Raw genomic sequence first — 19,110 nt, 5'->3', positions numbered from 1 at the left:
ATATTATTTTGTCGCTCTATTTTCTTACCTACGATGGGCAACCTCTTCCTACGTTGCTAATAGTACTAAACCCTGTTCTTAGTCGTGGAAAAGAGCGAGAGACCAACAGTGGAATACCTTTGTTTTCAGGTGCTTTGTGGTACTCCAATCAGAATATTTTCTATTCATTTGTGTCACGGGATTGCCCATATAAAAGATCAGGAAGAAGGTATGTATATAGGTCCATAATTGGAATATATGATAACCTAGCCATCAACATCTTAGTCATAATCTCCGTAACATTCGGCCAATATTGATTTGTCACCTGGATAATGTTTTATATCGCAATATGGAAGTACCGATCCCTGGACCATAAATATTTTGACTTTTAATTCCCATTTTTATAAGTGTGCTTAATGAAAACCCCCGAAAATCAAGAGCAGTGAAAACAGGCTTTTTCTTTGTAATGATTCTATTTTTAGTTTTATCAATTTTTACATAAATTGCGTATATGATAATTAGTCCTTAAACACGTAATGCACAAAGGGAATGAAGCTGTCACTGATATACATAGAGTTATGTATCTGTGCATGATAGTTTGGGTTCCGCAGGCTGCATGTTGATGTCATATAACTATGAGAGTTCTTTGTATATAAGTGTATGTACAATCAAATTATAATTATTCTTGCTCAACATGTCTCGGGGCTGTCCTTAGGCTTACGTTAATATTATACAAATAATACAAATACACTTAAACTAAACTTGCGAACCTAAGTTTACTTTTATGCTGGTAATTTGTATTTATTAAAAATAAGTAAAGTTCGTATTACTTATATGTGACGTTTCATCGCGCGCGACCCTACTAAGGATCGAGGAAAGTATTTTGCCAATTCGGGGGACTCAGTGCTTAGGTTGAATGCTAGGTCTGAAGTATAAGGAAGTCTTAACCTCTTTTAATTTGATTTTTGTTTGCCACAAACATCTTCTCTCGTCTCTCCTCCTCACCTCACAAACCAATGCAGTGTGGTGTGTGGTGTGTGGGGTGTGGGGTGTTGTGTGTGTTCAAGAACCATAGTTAGTTTAGTTACAAAAGCGTTGCGCTTCGGTTATTGGCGTTCTCTCAGGCTCAGAATGATGCTGGGAGGAGGTAATCAGGATGGGACTCTGGCGTACATGCTGGCATTTTGGTGGAGGTGATCGAAATTTTTGGAAAACTTCTTTGTCTTATTCGCTTCTACAATTTTGGCTAGTAACGGTGGCGAGTCTCTTATCATCGACTCGGCGCCACCGACGACACTGGAGATATTCCGATGACACCGCCGGGCATCGAGCTCAGGCCAACGCCGCCTGCATTCGAGACAATGCCCATCGTGTGGTCCGCCTCCTTCTTGGCGGTGACCGACGGCTGGCCCATCGAGTCGACGCTAATCATGTGCTGGACTGGAATGCTCCCTGGCGCCGGCGGCCCGGGCGCCTTGCCCATGGCGGGGACACCAGCATGTTGGGGCTGCTGCTGCTGGTTCGGCGGCCCGGGCTGCGGAACCCCCGACGATTGCACTACGCCGCCAGACACTATCTGCATCCGATGGTGCGGCGGTGGCGGGCCCAGAGACCCCACCGAGGGCGGAATGGGACTCGGCTCCTTGCTGCGCAGGTGCGCCGCGGACTGGGCTGCGTAGATGTTGATTGCCTTCTGCCGCTCCTCGGCCTCGTGCCGCAGGGCAGCCTCCATGATGGGGTTGTAGCGCAGCATGGGATAGGGATCGCGGTAGGGATCTATGCCCCAGCCCGGCGGAGCGGGTGCCCCGAAGTGCGTGATGGGTCCACCGACACTCAGCGTGGGCGGCATCATGGTGCGCGTCAGGTGCGATGGCGGTGGCGCCAGACCATGCCGACTGGCCGCCATGAAGTTGGCATGATGATGGTGCGCCGCCGCCGCAGCTGCATTCGCTTGGGCCGCCGCCAGCGAGGAGGAATGGTAGCGCGGATCGCCGACGCCGACTGCCGCGGCCGAGGCACGCAGCAGCATCACATCCTGCTCGTCCTTGGTGCGCGGATGCTCCTCCTTGATCCGTATCTCCGTGTTCAGCTCGCCCACGTTCCGGTGGGGAGAGCGATCGCGCACTGGGGCCGCTGAAGCAGCTGCCGCCTGCACCGCCGCCGCCTGCTTGTTGCTCTCGTTTATCCGCTGCTGCTGCAGCATCCGCTCGCGCTCCATATCCCGCCGCTCTATCTCCCTCCGCTCGCGCTCGCGCTCCTTGCGATCGCGCTCTCGTTCCCGCTCCCGTTCCTGCTGCTCGCGCTTCAGCTTCTCCTCCTTCTCCTTGCGCTCGCGCTCCTCCCGCTCGCGTCGCTGGCGGTCGCGTTCCCGCTGCTCACGGTCCCGCAGCTCTCGTTCCCGCTCCTCGGCCTCGCGCCGCGCGTTGTCCAGGCCGGGATCCGTCTTCACCGGCCAGTTGGGAGACGCCGCCGCCGACGAGGGGTGATATGCGACACTCCGCTGCATTGCATTTGTCCTGAAAATTAAATATTTAAAAGGTATTAGTAAGGGAAACTTAAAAAATCAAAAAGACAAAACTATCTTTCCTTAAAATTGAATGTAGAATTCTTAGTAAAATTTGTATGAAGTTGAGAATATGATTTCAATACTATATGTTATTAAAATATATATCTATATTTAAATACCATTATTTAAAAAAATTATAGAAAAACATTAAATATTTAAAATGTATATAATATTATATATATAATCTTTAATAAATAAATATATTCTACTATAAAAGTAGTACATTTTTTAATAGTTTGCATTTTTAATAATATTTTTTAAGCGTAACAAATGAATAATTCTATAATCAATAACCCATGAAACTTGTACAATCTTCTAAACTCTTAAATTGTTATTTACCTAAATGAACTTGCCCCTTGAACTTATGAATAACAACATTTTTGGGTAACACGACCATAAGGAGTGGCGTTCTCTTTCATTTTGATCAAATAAAAATAAAAAATTATATCCTTTATAGTAATAAAAATAAATAATTACCCTTTATAATACAATTAAATATTTATCCTTTATAATAAAACAAAAATTTTAACCGAAATGGGTTTTCAAGAACACAAAAAGGAGAAACCATTGAATTTTCCAAAAAATCCCTTTGCCACAGCCTTCAATTATCGATTTTTCCCAAAACAAACAACCTCTCTGCTTACCTCCACGAGTCCAGGTGGCCACCGAAATGCGTAAGCCCTGTGAAACCGAACGGCGTCACATAGCGTCCGAAGGGGGGAACAGCTGTTCCTGTGGATACCATTGCAAGAGGTTAAGCCAAAGGCCGTGGTGAATACTTATTTCCCTACTTACCAATATGACTAGGTGGTGCTCCGATGAAACTCGCGGCCAGGGGAGACGGCTCAAAGGCCAACCGACCTGGCAGGGAGCTGGCGAACGCTGCCGACGGCGGCATCTCACTCGCTCGATGCAGAATGTGCTGCGGCGGCGTGTTGAGGCCCAGCGTGGGCGTTGACTTCATGCCGAGCACCGACGCAGGACCATTGGACACCAGGACACCGCCGCCGACCGCTGGGATGGCTGCCATATTGTTCACCGGCGTGTTGGCTCCACTGGGCATGCCGCCGCCCCCGCTGATCAGGTTGCCAGGCGGAAGGGGCGCGCTGATCGAGGAGGCACTCGACGACGCCGTCGGAAAGCCCGTCTTCTCGGTGCTCTGCTTGTTCTGGTGGTAATAGATTTCCCACGCGATGCGAACGTGCATGGCATTCCAGCGACCAGTTTTCTGTAGGGAAAATAAACAATTATTAGGTTTTAATAATATAGTTTACAAATAATTAACTAAATAAAATTAATAGCCCAAAGCTGCTTTTGCCTACATCCGTTCTTTTTAAGAGAAAACGAAGAAGTCTTCTCGAAGATTTAACATGACATTGAGAAATGTGCACTTAAGCTAACCAGTAGCTCAGCTTGTTAATACTCGTTATTCTTACCTTGGGAGCAAAGGAAGTCAGGTGGTTGGGAGGCATGAACGGCGTGGGCCCGCCTAGGCCACTGTGCAAAAGGCCTGCCGAGGTGTATCCCGAGTAGCCTCCCGTCGGCAATCCCATGCCAGTGCGATAGAACTGGGGATCGACGGAGGAGATCTTTGAGATGTCTTTGAATAGCGGCGGGGGAAATATTTGGCCAGAGCTCGGTTGCACGGCCGTCAGGGGAGTCGAGGAAGCCGACACTGGCGGAAGCAACTGCGGATGCTGGTGGAGATGTGGGTGCTGTTGGTGCTGGAGATCGGTTCGTAGATACGTTGAGGAAGGCGGCGTGGGGGTGACAGCAAGGCCAGATCTGTCCAGGAATCTGCTATCCAACTCTCGCCTCAGCAAATCAGCTTGATCATCTGGAAAAGTAACGACACATATTAAGTACTCTCTCTTGGAACAGAAATGTGAGTAACACCTACTTTTACTTGGCTGAAAAAGCGATTCCGCGGAAAAGGGATGCGGCGCATTTGTGACCGGATTCGATATCGCCGCCACCGTGGGCTGTGACAGCGATGAAGCGGTGGTGGTGGTGGCTCCCGCCGTCGTTACAATACTGCTCATCGAGTGCGACACTGCCGGAAACTGCGAGGCGGAGGAGCTGATGATGGCCGCCGAGGAGGTGGCCGGCGATGGGGACGAGGGTGGCGGCGCTAGAGGTGCTGGGAAGTAGGACGACGAGGACTGAAAAGGGGGATTTGTGGCGGACACGTGAATACCAGCGGTCGTAGGAATGGAAAGAGGCGATATGGCGTTGCAGGAACTTCTCGCCGTCGAGGCCGCCTGCACCATGCCGATGCCCATGCTTGAGCAGCTGGAGAGCGGCGGAGTGGGACGGGCACTGCCACTCGAGACGATGGGCGTTGAGGGAGCACTGGTGGTCACCACTGCGTTGGCAGGAGAGCTGTGAGAAGGGGACAATTAGTTGATTGGACTCAGAAAAAGACATGTGTTTGCTGCTTACTTCAACCACAGCGCTGCCTTCGAGGAGTACGAGGAGAGATTGCCCAGTCCCGGCGGCATTGAAGAGCTCGAGGACAACACTGGGGTACCTGCACCTCCATATTGACTTGGCGCAATGCCGCAAAACGAGGATCCCATGCCAATGCCCTGCGAGACGACAGGCGGCAGTATTGTTGAAGCACCGTGGGACCGCATATTTGTACTGCAAGGGGAATACATTATCAATTACAGATCGTTTCACGGCAGGATTAGCTGCCTCGCCACTCACCTGTAACTGGGATCCCGATCTTTGCTGCAAGGACTCTCCCCCTTGGGGGAAATAACCTTCTGGATCACAGATGATGACGCTGACGATGTCGATGGCGATGAGGAGCTCGTCGTGACCGCTGTCGTTAGACTCTGAACGGCCAGAACCGAGGGACTGAAGTTGGAGGAAGCGCCCGATGCGGATGCAGATGCCGATGAATACAGCGCATTCCCGCAGCGCACCAAAGGTTGGCCCTGCGATGGCATCGGGTGCGTTGCCAGCATGTGCGAGACGGACGAGAAGTTGCCGCTCTGCGAGAGCATCTGCTGGGACTGCGGGAAGTGCGATGGCGGGGCAGCCGAGCTGGAGAGCGAGGTGACCGCCAGAGTGGAGAGCCCAGGATTCGGGGCCGTTGTCACGGCTGCCGCGGAGGAGAATGCACCGCTGGCGTAGACAGGCACGTGATGGGAATGAGATATATGCGGATTGCTCAGCGAGAGCGGTTGAGATGAGTTCGCCACCGAAGGGACGACCGTCACCACGGGCTGCGAGGCGACGCTGGAAATTGCACAGCTATTGTTGAGTGGCGTTATGGAGCGCAGGGTGGGCGTCATCGAGACACTCATCGCCATGTTTGATGGGTTCGCCGGCGCCTTCAACGCGGCCGGCGACTCCCGGCTGTTCCGGCTATCCGAGCTGCGGTGCTGGGCGGGAGGCGGTATGCTGGAAGCGGCCACCGGCAGCACTGGCGGCAGGTACGAGCCGTGCGTCAGGCCGCTGTATGGGGCGTAGAGGGGATAGTTCCCATATGGTGCTCGGTATGGCGGCGCCTGGATGATCATGGGCACCCCGCTGGCCACATGCGAGATGGGAGCAGGCGGTGCGCCGGGAAAAAGCAGCGGTGATCCTGTGCCCACAATGGCACTCCCGCCGGCGCCGAAGACCACCTTTCCCATGCCCGAAGTCGACGTCGTGGCACCCGGCGGGATTCCCACATAGTTTGGGTTGATCGAAATGGACGTGGAGACCACCGGTGGCGGCACCAGCTTATTGCTGGCATTGGGCGAGACGCGCGGCAATGTGCTGGTGGTCGCAGCCGAAGATGTCGCATTGCTGGCCGGCGGATAGACGCTGAGGAAGCCATTGACTATGGGATTGGTTGGCGAGGAGGTTGGTGCTGAATTGCTTTTCGCAATCTCCGGCGTGCTCGGCAATACCGCGACGGACGACGGCAACTGTCCCTGGCCATTCGCACTGCCAGTGTTGCTGCTGCTGCCGCTGCTGCTGTTGCTCCGTGAGAAGCTATCATTTGATTTTATGCTGCTCGCCAGAATCACACTGGAGGCCGAGCTCAACAGGGACAGTCCGGCTGCATTCGGTGTGGTTATGTGTGCGCCAAACGGACTGGCCAGCGTGGCCGCAGCCGGCGACGGCGCACCAGCAGATAGTAGTGGAACCATTGACCGCTGCACCCCCGATGGCAGGCCGTTCGAAACTGTTGTCTTGGCGCTGAACATAATCTTTTGATCGATGTCGGAGGCAACTGTTGACGCAGATTTCTCATTTCCAGCCGGTAATCCAACGTTGGGAAACTGTTTCAAAGGTACAATCACCATTAGTTACGTGGAGAAAGGGCATATCATAGGGGCAACTCACCTGCACTGCCGACACGGAGGGCGGCACGCACATGCCGGGATAGAGCGTCTTCTCGGGCGTGGATTTCTGCAGCATGCCCAGCTCCCGGTTGCCAGCCTCGCCCGCCGTCGCCGCGGAGGCAGCAGCTCCCACGTGCAGCGCCGACGCCTTGCCCTGCGAGCCGCTCTCCGATGTGTTTTTTATGTTTAAAGCTTTACTTCCATCCGGAGTCTCCGGAGTGCCCGCCGGCGCCGGGCCCATCGACGGCGCAAAAGGTACTCCCGAGAAGTTTGGACCACCATCGCCACACGCCGCACTCTTCTTCTTCAGGTGCGGCAGGTCGGAGAGCTTGCGGGAAGCCGGTCGATCCTGGCACGAAGAAGTATTTGAAACATTCATGGGCGTTGGGGGATTATCAATATCAAATATTTGTTCAGAATTCTGCAAGCACAAAGCGGTTTATTATGTAAGTTATAAAAATGCAAGGGCAATTTCAACGGCATACGAATGAAAGTGACCTTAATAGAATCCTAACTCTTAAAAAACCCTAAGAAATATATATTTTAAATTCCTAACTGGGTTTCTCAACAAAGTAAATAAAAAAATATACAAAATATACTATAAAAATAAATATAATATAAAAAAATAAATATAATATAAAAAGAAAGTGACCTATATATACAATCCTAACTCGTATAGCTCCCCAACAAATATATATTTTAGATTCATATCTAACTAGGTTCTCAAAAAAAGCTATCTAGGTATATAAAAACAAATAATAATACAAAAATTACAAATAAATATAGTATAAAAAGAAACCAATAAATATAAAAAAGAAAGTGACCTTTATAAAATCCTAACTCTGACTAACTAAAAAGCATTGACTTTAAGACGTTATAATTTGTTATTATTTTTTGTGAATATTATAAAACAAATTGACAAGCTATTTAGTTAGCAGTGAGAAAGACAGGGACAGGAGTATGTAGAGGAACACAGATATAAGAATAATTTGAAAGCTATCCTCACATATTATATTACAAATTTATAAAAAAAAAATAGCAAATAGGTCATTTGATTTATTTTAATATTCTGTAAATTGCTTTCTAAGGTAATTTTCATCTTCAAGTATTTTAACTTAAAAGCGAACTTTTAGTCCTTCTTGAAATCATCTCAAGCGAACATTAGGAATTTATTTATTTAAGTTTCAAACTAACTATAAATAAACTAGAAAACAAGAGCTTTAAAGCCCGCTGCTCGTTCACTATTTTTGAATAAAAACAAAATAAATACAATCTTTACAATAGAGGACATAAAAGTTCAACATTAGAAGCATATCTAAACAAAACATTACTTTCAAGGCCCACTTAGCTATCAAATTATGCGCTTTCTGGCTTACAAATAAACCTGCTAAGCCTCCACATACCTTTTTATCATTGCTGACATTATCACACTGCAAAAGAAGAGGCGTTAGAACTGTTGCGCTTAACTCTTTAAAGTGTACTTACGATATTATTTCCTTTGCTGTTGCTGCTACAATTGATAGAAGCCTGTACAAAGGGGATAAGAAGATAGAATAAACTTTACACAAGGCCAGGACGTCGAAGCTTACGTCATTCAAAAGATCACTTTGCTCGTTCTCCTTCTTTATGCTGCTGCCGGGCCCAAAGGACTGCGCGGGCACACTGGGCGCCTCCGGGATGTCCAGCGCACGACAGGCCGCCGATGTCGTCACGGTCTCCATGCTCTCCAAGCCATTCGATTTCTAACGATAGTGTCACAGATAAGCGAGCTGGCAATGTGATCGATGATAAGACTCACCTTTACGACCTGCGCTGATTGCGTTCCACCCAGTTTGCATACGCCCAGGTGATTGCTGCTCGCGCCGACAGCGGCGGCCGCGGCCGCGGCAGCAGTCAGATCACTGGACATCAGATTGCTGAGCTGGTGCGTGGGCAGCGCTTTGGGCACATGCAATTGGTCGACGGCGCTGCTGCCGCTGCTGCTTGTGGCGGGGGAACTGTGAGACTTTTTGGCATCGCCGCCAGGGCAACCGGCGTGAATCACACCGACGTCCATATGGTCGTGGCTGTGCGACGAGGACGACGATGCGGCGCCACCAACGCCCAGCGATGGCAGGCTGATGTCCAGCATGAGTGAATCGTTGTCGTTCTCCACGAACCTTGTGCTGCTGCCCACTGCACTGCCGCCGCCTGGCATCTTCCCCGCTGCACTGCTGCCGCCTTCCGCCGGCTGCTTGCTCGGCGTCTGGTTGCCGTGACTTATTTGGTGACTGCTGCTGCTCGTCGTGTTGTTGCTGTTGCTGTTGCTCATTTGATTTTCATCACTGAGGTTGCTACTCTTGCTGTTCACCGCGCTGTTGTCCGTCTGCAGTTGATCCTGCGCCTGCTGCTGCTGCTGTTGCTGGCCGTATTCAGACCGCCAGTGATCCCGCGGCTCCGCTTCCGCCTCCAGAACACCGCCCATGTTCACCGAGGGCAGCAGATAGACCACGTTGGCCATGCTGTTGCTATTGCTATTGCTGTTGGCACCCGGACCATTGCTGCTGAGGCTATTGTTATTGTTGTTACTACTATTATTGTTATTGTTGTTGTTAACGTTGTTGCTGCTGTTCATGACATTGCCGGCACGATGGAGAGGCTGGGGGTTATCCTTCAGATTCAGAGTGTTGTTGTTAACCGTGAGTGTGGAAAGGCTGGTGACGCGCAAGGGCTGCGATTGACCCGTGTCGATGACCTTCGGGATTTTCATCTCCTCTATGCTGTAGGTACAGGTTAGCTCGTCCAGAGCCGAGAGTCGCTTCTCCTTGCGCTTTTGTCCCAATTTGATGGCAAACTGGCGGGAAGGGAAGGGATTTCATTATTGCAAATTGCATTTCAAACAAGGCCAACACACTCACCTCAAGATCCTCGTATGTCTTGAACTCCAGTATAGCGAAGCCGTCGATGATCTCCTCCTCGAGCACCGGAGACCGCGGCAGCTTTCTTCGCACCGGAGGTGGTGGCCGAGGCGGCGGCTTGTCCCGCGGCAAGAGCAGCGTCGACGAGGACGAGGTCGAGAGCAGATCCTCGTCCAGCGACTCGCCCTCGCTGTCGCTGGGCGTGGCCATCAGGCCCGAGTTGCACTCGGGGGAATGTGGTGGATTTAGGAGCAGAGATGCAATACTATCTGTGGGCGGCAGCAGGTTGTTGCTGCCGTTGCTGCTGCTGGTGAAGTTGCCGTTCGAGTTGTTGCTATCCTCGCCCATGCTGCCAGCGCTATTGATGTGGTAGATTATGCCATTGTTGTTGCCGGGTCCTGCCGCCGATCCATTGCCCATTGCCATCGCCGCCGATGCACCGCCACTGGGCGTGACGAGGCCACCGCCTGGTCCCACTCCGGTCGCCGCTCCTGCTCCGCCTCCGTTGGCCGCACTCATGGCACTGCCGGCGCCCACAGAGGAGCCGGCTATGAAGGTGCCGCCCAGCGAGCTGGCATTGCAGCGACTGTCGCGCTCCGCCTGCAAGCGCTGGGCTCGCTCCCGCCGGCGTTTCTGCTGGCGCTGCTGCTTGGCATTCAGACTCAGGTGAGTGCTGCTGCTGGAGGTGGTGCTGTGGCCATTGGTGTTGCCGACCAGCGCTCCTGAGCCCGCTCCAAAGCCGCTCTGGTTGCCGGCCAGGGGTGTAGCTCCTCCTCCCGCGCTGGAACCCAGGCTGGGCATCATTCCAGTGGCCGGCGCAGGTGGCGGAGAGGAGGGGGACCTCGAATCGATGCCGGCCGAGGCAGCCGAGACCGCCGCCGCGGCTGCCACAATGGAGAGTTCCGTGTCGGAGTCGAAGTCACAGGCACTGGCACTGGCCATCGAGGAGGCCGCCGAGCCGGGGGGACAGCAGGTGGGCTCCGACGTGGAGATGGATTCCGGGGGTATTGCAGCCACGGCCATGGGCTTGCCGCCATCCGTCGCCGAGGAGGCGGAGCAGCTGGTCGTCGATGTGGAGGCGGAGGCGGAGGCGTTGGTGCTGCTGGCGTTCGATGCGAACGATGGCCGTGCACGCGGCATGGAGCCCAGGTCCGGGATATTGGCACTTGCTTGAACTAAGGCGGTCGCCGTTGGCGGAGGAAGATGCAGCACCGCCAGGGCAGTCGTCGCACCCTTCGATGCACTCTGACTCTGACTTTGACTTGGATTCTGGTGCTGGTGCTGGTGCTGTTGCTGGAGCTGTTGCTGGTGCTGGCTCTGGCTCTGGCTGGGATTGTGATGCTGGTGCAGACTCAGAGCCGGATTCTGATGCTGGCCACCCACAGCCGGGTGCAGTGTGGCCTGCGGCGAGGACGAGGATGACGAGGACGACGACGACGATGAAGACGACGACGACGACTCGCTCTTCTCATCCTGGACAGAGGCGCTGGAGGAGGCGATGTCCTGCGACGATATATGCTTGATTTGGGCTCCTAGACCATTGATGCTACTGCCGCCCGACGCAGACGTCTTTGATTTAGCGCTGGCATTTGATGTGTCCATTTCTCTTGCGTGGGGCTTCCAGTGGATTACTGTTCCTCAGAGCCTCTGCCTTGGGAATACAAATCAGCGATGACCATGGATTAATATGTGTGACTTTGCATCGCAGACCAAACCTTTTGCCATGCATTCGGCTGGGCTTTTTAAACTTCTCCCACTTCCTATATCTCTTATCTTCTATCTCTTATGGTTTCCTTTATCTTTTTGCCTTATGCCATCGATCGGGGGGCGCAGGCTTTACAAATACTGGGGGGAATCAAGGTGTTCCTTCCTTTTGGGCCAACCGAACCGATTGAGTCGCGTGTGTTTTGAAAAAATCGATGCTGCGCCGACTGTGTTTTGAAGTGTTATTCGGTTATTTGGTTATTTTGTTACTCTGTTACTCTGTTATTCGGGCTCCGCGGCGGGGCTGCTCATTTTCCGACCGGTGGCCAAGCCAGTTGGGAGCTGGCTCTGGCCTCGGAGTCGCGAAAACGGATTTCGTATTATTATTAACTTATTTTTTGTTTTCCCACCTCTCTCGCCCCGTCTCTCTCTCTCTCTCTCCTCGTCCACTTCCCTATTGCGCTTTTTTCTGTACACACCACACACACACAACACACAGGGTTTGATTCTGCACACTTTGTTTTTGGTTTGATCTTTTTCGACTGGGATTTCGGGTCAGCAGAGTGCACGGAGCACGGCGTTGGCAAGGTGGGCAACACAAAAACATAAAAAAAAAAAAGCAACCGCACTAAAGCCGATTTGGGAATTCACCGAAAATAGTCCATATTTATTTTGTCTAGCACTTCATCATTCGTCATGTACTCCTCTTCTTCTTCTCGCTCGTATTCCTCCTCTTCTTCTTCCTCGGGCCGTGCTTCTTCTTCCCGGGGTATATGTACGTGCATGCATAGATGTACATACGTAGCGTACATGCATGCGTACATTGAAATTCGTACGCGAGTATATACGTATATTTATATACGCAGATGGGGAGGTGGTGCACGGCACACCAGTTCGGGTCGGTCGGTTGGTCGGTCGGTCGGTTGGTTGGTCTCTTTACGCCCTCGGCGCCTGGCTCCCCTATGCTATCCTTGCCCTGGCGCTGCCTTTCCTTTTGCTATCCTATATTGTCTATAAGTCCACAAGTCTAAAGTTGACAATGTCGTTGCCGCAACGGCGAGGCGAGAGCGCTCGCGCGCTAGTTAGCATTGTACATACATACATGTATGTATGTGCCCTGCTCTCCGCGGCTCGCCACCGCTCTGCACAACGTCTCTAGCCGAGAGAGAGAGCGCGCGAGGAGAGGCAGCTGCAATAGTCATCTCGCTTACACTTTTCTAATTGCGATTGCGATTGCCGTGGCCGTACCGTCGACATAGTGTCGTCCCTACATGTTGTGTACTCAGTAACAGACAGCGCAGCGTCGTTAGCACCAGTACACAGCGAAGCACAGGCACAGCGGAGGCACAGGCACATCACATCACACACAGCACGTACATTACATACATACAAAATACGACAACCGACAATCGACAACCGACAAATACGACATGTACGACATACACCACGACGACGACGAAGACGACGACAACGATTGTTCGTACATTTTTACATCTTTTACATTTTGCACACACACCAAACGCACAACAAGCGCCACAGAAACGATATCGCGCATCAACGACAAATATGCATGAATCTCAAACTAACTGTCATCACGCCAATTATGTATATTTTACATAAAATCCAATATTATTTTCCGAAAATTTTGTTAACCACAAAGAACCCAACACAGTCTCAGAGACGGACAATTTTTCGATAACTTTTAGGGGAAAATCACTCTTAAGGGGATAACACTTTTTGGGAACTATCGAAACGGTGGTGGGCCTCCACTGTGGACGCGCTGCTGCGATTTCGCGTCTCGTTGGTTTCGATGGATGCAAAAATGTTATCAACTGGCGGTATTCGGTTGAACAGATATTACGCTATGTTTTCTTTCTAGAAAATAATACCGGAATTGGAAAAAATCGATGTATACTTATATCTTTACAATTAGTCAAGATCATATAAAAGACTTCTTAATATTTAATAAATATTTATCGGAAAGAAAGAAATTTCCGCCACCCTCGATTACGAATTCAAATAAGAAGTTCAAATATATACTAAAATACCTTTAGAATAATTAGTATTTTTAATTTTGTTGAGGGTATTGACTGTAATCGATAGGCATTATTATTTTGCAAAATGTGTAAACAAATTATTAAAATGCAAATTAATTTGTTATTCTTTTTTTTAATATATATATGTAATGGCAAATTAATAGAATCTTTTGTCGTCGACAAAGGTTAAGTAAAAACAATCGGTGTTGACATAACAATCGTTTTGGGTGGATTTCGGTTGGAATTTGCAGTGACGTACGTAAGAATTTCACTTGAGGAGAAATTCGTATCACACTCGAAAGTTGTTATATATGAAAATCTTTACCATATGACAGTTTGGCTGTCGAGTAATCAAGCTTCAGATCCTTAAGAAGTTACTGCCTTTTTAAAATTTTCCCAATACGCCAAATAAATAAGCGATAGTTAGGTTTAAGTATTTAATTTGTATTTCAAATATAGTTACATTTAAATTTATATTGCCACGAAAATGACTCCCATACCCTCACACATTGGCCTCCTCCTTAATTAATTTTATGATTTCCGTTTGTTACATGTGTATGAATGTACTACTATAATATATGGAACAAGATCACATCACAACGTGAAATAGATAGTAACAACTATAGCTTTTGTCAAGGCTGCACTCTAAGAAAAAACATTAAAAAAAAACCTTCGTATAACCTTTCAAATTCTTTTTAAATGTTCATGGTGAATTCAATGCCTTGTTTGGTATGGCTCAAATCAGGGTGTTTTCTTTAAATGTTTTCCAATTAGGTCTTGTTCTCAGTTTCAGTTAAAGGAGCAGAGGCAGCATCAAAAGAGTCGGAAATGCTATTTAGTTTTTTTTGTGTTTCTAACCGAAATAAACTATTACAGCCACATCCAAAAGCAAAACAAAAACCTGAATTCGCTAACAATCGGTAGAAATTGGTTGATCTTGTGCGTTCTTTTTGGTTGCATTGTTGCCTTGCAAAATGTGACTTCCTTGATTCTTGTCATCAGTCTCAGTTTTCGACTTGGGTAGGTCATTGCTGACATTCTCATCGTCCTCGTCCTCGTCATAATTGGTCGGTTCCTCGCCCTTGCGCAAAAGCTTGCCAACCAGCTCATATTTTTCTAAATAATGTATACAAAACATATGTTAATTAGGTGCACATTGACGAAAGTAAATTACGTTTTAATTACCCTTAAATTGCATTTCCCATTCGCGCACAGAGTCCATTTCCATGGCACTTAGATCGCTCAAGTCGTCGTAATCATCCTTGTCGTTGGAAACCACGCTAAAAGTGGCCAAGTTGCGAGAGGCATCCCTTCCGGCGAATGTGGCGTAGGGTCCACCTGTAGGAAAGCCGGGAAATTAATACACTTCGCTAATCTCAGATGCGTGGTCATTGTGACTACGACGCCGAAGCAAAAGATAGCGCTACGTAGTGCGCAACAATAGGGTTTTCTGCGCATCTACGTCACTGGCGTCTTGCATCCTGCTCACGCTCAACTCCCTGACTTATTTTGTAAATGCCACTATTTTATTTAAAGCACTGCGCAAATAAATATTTTGATTACGAAGTAGTCTAAATCGTATTTCAAGTAGTTAAACTGTCATATTTTATTATATTCTATCAAAATAGCTAAGCAATTCGTAAAGGTCACGGTTTTAATAAACCGGTATAGGACATTAATACTTTTCGTGACTTTACAGCTGTTAAAGTTAATTTATGGCACTAAAGGTTAACTTTTTGTGATTTCTTTTAAAGCTTAAATAAACAAATGATAAAATAAGTTATTTGCTTTTCTTATAAATGGGTTCGTTCCTTTTTTGCAATTCATGCTTATCTTTAAATTACATATTATAGGTATTATTTAATTTGTGAGTTGAGCAGATAGTTTACTTGGAGTGTTGGAGCTTGATAAGCGCTTAGTCTTGGTGACAACGAATGATGAAAATTTCGGAGCTTGCTAGCCCTATCAATTAGATTAGGCTACATTTATGCCCAAAATTATTCTATCTATCTTTGGTCCATAAATTGTTATTATATCGACATTAAGAGCACACCCAACAACCTTAACACCAAAGCTGACCCAAACTATGCCTACAGAGTTAGGATCAAGTACAACCAAACGCTTATAATTATAATGCGCCACTCACCTGGGCCATAAAAACGCCTTCCCTTGCTAACGTCGTAAACGCTGCCATTAACGGCAACCAAAACGCGGCCGTCCGGCTGATTTCCGTCGTACTGGCGCAGCTCCTTGACGGTGAAGTCACGGCGAATCTTGGGCAGCTCCGGCTCAGAGGGCTTTGCAACGCCCACGGAGGGCACCTCGGTGCGATCGCGGACGATTTTGTAGACCAGGAAGCAGATGATGGCCAGCAGGGCCAGGTTCATCGGGCTGTACAGGATTTCGCGCAGTATGTTGCCCAGAAATGAGGACTCATCGTTGGTCAGATTGCTTCCGATTTCCTTGTCGTAGACGGAGTTTTGTGCCTGGTCAGCACCGATTTTCGACTCCATATTGATGTGGGGCGACTGTGGTCCGTCTCTGCGATGTTGTTATGCGCTGACTATTACAATGCTGTACATCAACCTGTGTGCCGTCATGGGGGGTGGGGAGTGGGCATTCCGTCACGAACGGATGATCATTTAAATACACACAATCCGGTTGGCAGGCCAAAAAGGAGGTAAATATATATGTGCAAGCGCATCAGTAATGGACCGGACCGCAATGTATGTGCATATGTAATGGCAATGTAAATTCCAAAGTTTATTCGCTTCTCTTACCCTTATCCGTGCCTTTTCAACAAGTTTATTTTCATATTCATGTATCTGGCCCTCTCTACACGAGTGTGATTTCACAAGTGAAACGTTACTACTGCTCGGAAATACTGACCTTTTCGATCCCACTGTATTTACAAATTTGCGAACTACCTAGGAAAATTGTGACAATGATTTTAGTAGGTTAAAGGTCTTTTACTACTGAAAAAGTAATCGACAGGAGCGATAGCTCCATGTTGCCAGGCACTAATATGTTGATACTATGTACGATTCCCACTGAAAATACCCATCCGTTGGGGACGGCTGGGATTTCTGGCGAATATGAAACTCCGATTTCACAGAGCACATCCACTGTCCGTCATTCAATAACAGCTGACGCGAATAATTTTCTAAGCTTATTTCCCTAATTACCGTTACGCAAGTTTTAATGCTTTTGCTCCCGAATCCGAACCCAATATTAACGTTGCGAAATTACAAACAAAAAACAGACTGTCATTTTGCTACAAATTGGCAAAAACTATAAATATTTATATAGCAAAAAACATCGATTAATAGTATTTTAAAATTAATTTGGTTTTTTTTTTAAGTTTTTATCTTCTAAGAAATAATTCAAAGTTTCACCGTCAAATTGGAAAGCGCACTAAGCAACAATTTACGGAACGCCAAATTCTACTTGACCATCGGTAAAACAGATGGCGGAAGGTGTATAAATTGCAGGTGTTAGCAATTAAAAAAACAATTAAACTATAAAAATCGTAAAAGAAAAAGAACATATATACATTTTGTTATTAAGATTCGAAAATTTATTTCGAAATTGAACCGAATGAATAATTTTCGGAACAGCTGTGGTCTATGAAACAGACGCCGGTACATCAGTGGAAATAGGGTATCTCAGAAATAAATGATGGGTGCGCGTCGATATTTTTTCCATCTCTATGGATTACCTAAAGACCACGGCCTGGTCACACTCACATTTTGTTGTTTTTTTTTGTCCAGTAAACTAGTAAATAAAAGCAGATATAATATACCAAATGCTGGCCATTCGTGCTCTGAGGTTGCAAACTGGAAACTTGGCACTCAACAATGTATACCAACGAACGCTTCTACGGACCAAAAGCACGAAAAACACGAAGAAAGTCAACGTAATCAGGCAGGGCAAAATATTCAGCTCGTTGTTTGGAAACCGGCTGAAGGGCAGCAGCAGCCGCTGGTACCCGGCGCCCGAGGCAAGCTCACCAGCCGGCAGTGGAAACCACAAGTCGGGCTCGTCGCTGCACGCCCTGAAGTTCGGCACACCCCACTCGCACTCGTCTCGGGACAACGTCCGGCGCATGTCCGTCCTGAACAAGGTCTTCATGACGAACATCACCGACATTTTGGCCACCGGCGCAGTGGCCGATTCCATCGTGGGTCAAGGAGTGCAAATTTCCCATGTAAAGATCACCAGCGACTTCTCGCGCATCAATGTCTACTGGATGGGCAAGGATGGATCGACCAGCGATGTGCTCGAGGAAACGCTGAATCGCTTGAGCGGCAAACTGCAGCACGAGCTGTCGCAGCTGCACCTGATGGGCGAAGTACCGCGGATAAAGTTTGTTCGCGACAAAACGAGCAGCGGTCTCTACCAGGTCCAGGAAGTGCTCGCCAAACTAGACCTCCAGCATAAACACTCTAGTTCTAGACCAACTGGCCAAACGGAATCGGAGGAAGTTGATGCAGAGAGTTCTCAGGCTGCTTCGGACACTGAATGGCCGGAGATGAGACAGGATTTCCTCAGTTTTAACCAAAGCTCAGTAATGGACAAGATTCTCGGCAAGATGCGCAAGTCCAAAGATGCCTGGGTTCAACACAAGCATAATGTTTCCAAGACCTCTTGATAGGTGGCAGGGCGTTTTGACTGTTTTGACCGTTTTTGTTGTACTCTAGTTTATTGTAGATAAATTTAAATTAAATTTACAATTTGTTAAAAGACAAAGATCGATAAAAGAAACTTTCAATTTTGTCCCAATTAAATGTGGGTTAACGACTATTTCGAAAATGAAATGCCAAAGGTTATTATAATCGATTATGCCCTAAAATATCGAACCCTCGCCCTAATTGCAATGTTTTGGCACCCCTGTAGATATGGTGCCTGCGCAGTGCCTAAAATACGCAAAATGGGCTGACATGCGCAAAGGGAAATAGTAATAGTAAGGAATAGTAACCTCATTTCAGCTTGACAATAGAGCTCGATAGCAGTGAGTATATAAAAATCCATAATATTCTGCCCAACTAGTCAGCTGTTTTTGAAAAGCTCTTGTCCGCGACCTTGCGCTGGTATAGTTATCGATAGGAAACGCCACACATAGTGGTGTAGTTATTGCACGCTGTTCAAACAGGACGCCGCTGCTGTAAAAGCAGCAACGGAAGTATGTTCTATTGAAAAACAAAGATTTAGTTACTCAATATGTCTAATAAACTAAGAAAGATAACGTTTTTAAAAAAATAACTTTAAAATATTTCGAAATTAGAGGAAACTATATGGAAACTATAGATGCTACTCCCCTTTGCAAATAGTTATTCGATGGCAAGAAAATAAAATTACTAAAGTACTAAATTTCGCTGTAACTCCTTACTTTTCACTAGAGAGGTCTGGCAACTCTTTCCCCTTCGTCGCTATTGCAGAGCTTTGTCGCTGTTGCACGTACACCCTCTGTCTGAACTGCGCAGGCTACCAGACCCCGGTTGCAATCGATTAATATCGAACGCCAAGTATCGATACTGCGAGTGATTCACAGCCCTATCAATTATACCAAAAAATCAGACCAGCTT

At 47.9% G+C, this 19,110-nt stretch overlaps 3 protein-coding genes across 13 annotated transcripts; 1 reads left to right on the top strand and 2 right to left on the bottom strand.

Moving 5' to 3' along the window:
* Positions 1 to 439: 439 nt before the first annotated feature.
* LOC108025747 (mucin-19) lies at positions 440 to 13,214 on the bottom strand. Of its 9 annotated transcripts, none has more exons than XM_044092842.2 (14): positions 13,077 to 13,214; positions 9,786 to 11,716; positions 8,687 to 9,721; positions 8,478 to 8,630; positions 8,374 to 8,415; positions 8,292 to 8,318; positions 6,890 to 7,309; positions 5,255 to 6,825; positions 4,988 to 5,188; positions 4,446 to 4,927; positions 3,982 to 4,382; positions 3,341 to 3,773; positions 3,190 to 3,277; positions 440 to 2,495 (listed from the first exon to the last, which is right to left on the bottom strand). In XM_044092842.2, the coding sequence occupies exons 2-14, from the start codon at positions 11,385 to 11,387 to the stop codon at positions 1,250 to 1,252; spliced, it is 7,701 nt and encodes a 2,566-aa protein (XP_043948777.1). In that variant the 5' UTR covers positions 11,388 to 11,716; positions 13,077 to 13,214; the 3' UTR covers positions 440 to 1,249. The 9 variants fall into 9 exon arrangements, with proteins under 9 accessions (XP_043948777.1, XP_043948778.1, XP_043948779.1 ...); XM_044092843.2 differs by having other exon boundaries at positions 9,786 to 11,436; positions 13,077 to 13,169; XM_044092844.2 differs by having other exon boundaries at positions 9,786 to 11,436; positions 13,106 to 13,150.
* Positions 13,215 to 13,948: 734 nt separating this feature from the next.
* LOC108025923 (membrane-associated progesterone receptor component 1) lies at positions 13,949 to 16,560 on the bottom strand. Of its 3 annotated transcripts, XM_017096613.3 has the most exons (5): positions 16,415 to 16,507; positions 16,306 to 16,360; positions 15,672 to 16,111; positions 14,711 to 14,863; positions 13,949 to 14,641 (listed from the first exon to the last, which is right to left on the bottom strand). In XM_017096613.3, the coding sequence occupies exons 3-5, from the start codon at positions 16,036 to 16,038 to the stop codon at positions 14,436 to 14,438; spliced, it is 726 nt and encodes a 241-aa protein (XP_016952102.1). In that variant the 5' UTR covers positions 16,039 to 16,111; positions 16,306 to 16,360; positions 16,415 to 16,507; the 3' UTR covers positions 13,949 to 14,435. The 3 variants fall into 3 exon arrangements, with proteins under 3 accessions (XP_016952102.1, XP_016952103.1, XP_050744654.1); XM_017096614.3 differs by lacking the exon at positions 16,306 to 16,360 and having other exon boundaries at positions 16,415 to 16,560; XM_050888697.1 differs by having other exon boundaries at positions 16,306 to 16,504.
* Positions 16,561 to 17,141: 581 nt separating this feature from the next.
* On the top strand, positions 17,142 to 18,274 carry LOC108025624 (putative ribosome-binding factor A, mitochondrial). The gene has a single exon (XM_017096159.3). The coding sequence runs from the start codon at positions 17,331 to 17,333 to the stop codon at positions 18,174 to 18,176; it is 846 nt and encodes a 281-aa protein (XP_016951648.1). The 5' UTR covers positions 17,142 to 17,330; the 3' UTR covers positions 18,177 to 18,274.
* Positions 18,275 to 19,110: the final 836 nt, after the last annotated feature.

This window comes from Drosophila biarmipes, chromosome X (assembly GCF_025231255.1).
Source record: "Drosophila biarmipes strain raj3 chromosome X, RU_DBia_V1.1, whole genome shotgun sequence".
In the NCBI taxonomy this organism is placed as follows: domain Eukaryota; kingdom Metazoa; phylum Arthropoda; class Insecta; order Diptera; family Drosophilidae; genus Drosophila; species Drosophila biarmipes.
The sequence above is the reverse complement of the archived record's forward strand: the minus strand, read 5'-3'. Positions and strand labels throughout refer to the sequence as shown.

Bases quoted from the DNA above. Each gene is read 5' to 3' on its own strand.
- LOC108025624 (XM_017096159.3), top strand. From the start codon at position 17,331: ATGCTGGCCATTCGTGCTCTGAGGTTGCAAACTGGAAACTTGGCACTC.
- LOC108025923 (XM_017096614.3), bottom strand. From the start codon at position 16,038: ATGGAGTCGAAAATCGGTGCTGACCAGGCACAAAACTCCGTCTACGAC. The intron at 14,864-15,671 runs GTGAGTGGCGCA...GCTTTCCTACAG, and splicing joins AAGGCGTTTTTATGGCCCAG to GTGGACCCTACGCCACATTC. The intron at 14,642-14,710 runs GTAATTAAAACG...TACATTATTTAG, and splicing joins ATGGGAAATGCAATTTAAGG to AAAAATATGAGCTGGTTGGC.
- LOC108025747 (XM_044092842.2), bottom strand. From the start codon at position 11,387: ATGGACACATCAAATGCCAGCGCTAAATCAAAGACGTCTGCGTCGGGC. The intron at 9,722-9,785 runs GTGAGTGTGTTG...CCTTCCCGCCAG, and splicing joins AGACATACGAGGATCTTGAG to TTTGCCATCAAATTGGGACA. The intron at 4,928-4,987 runs GTAAGCAGCAAA...CCCTTCTCACAG, and splicing joins AAGGCAGCGCTGTGGTTGAA to CTCTCCTGCCAACGCAGTGG.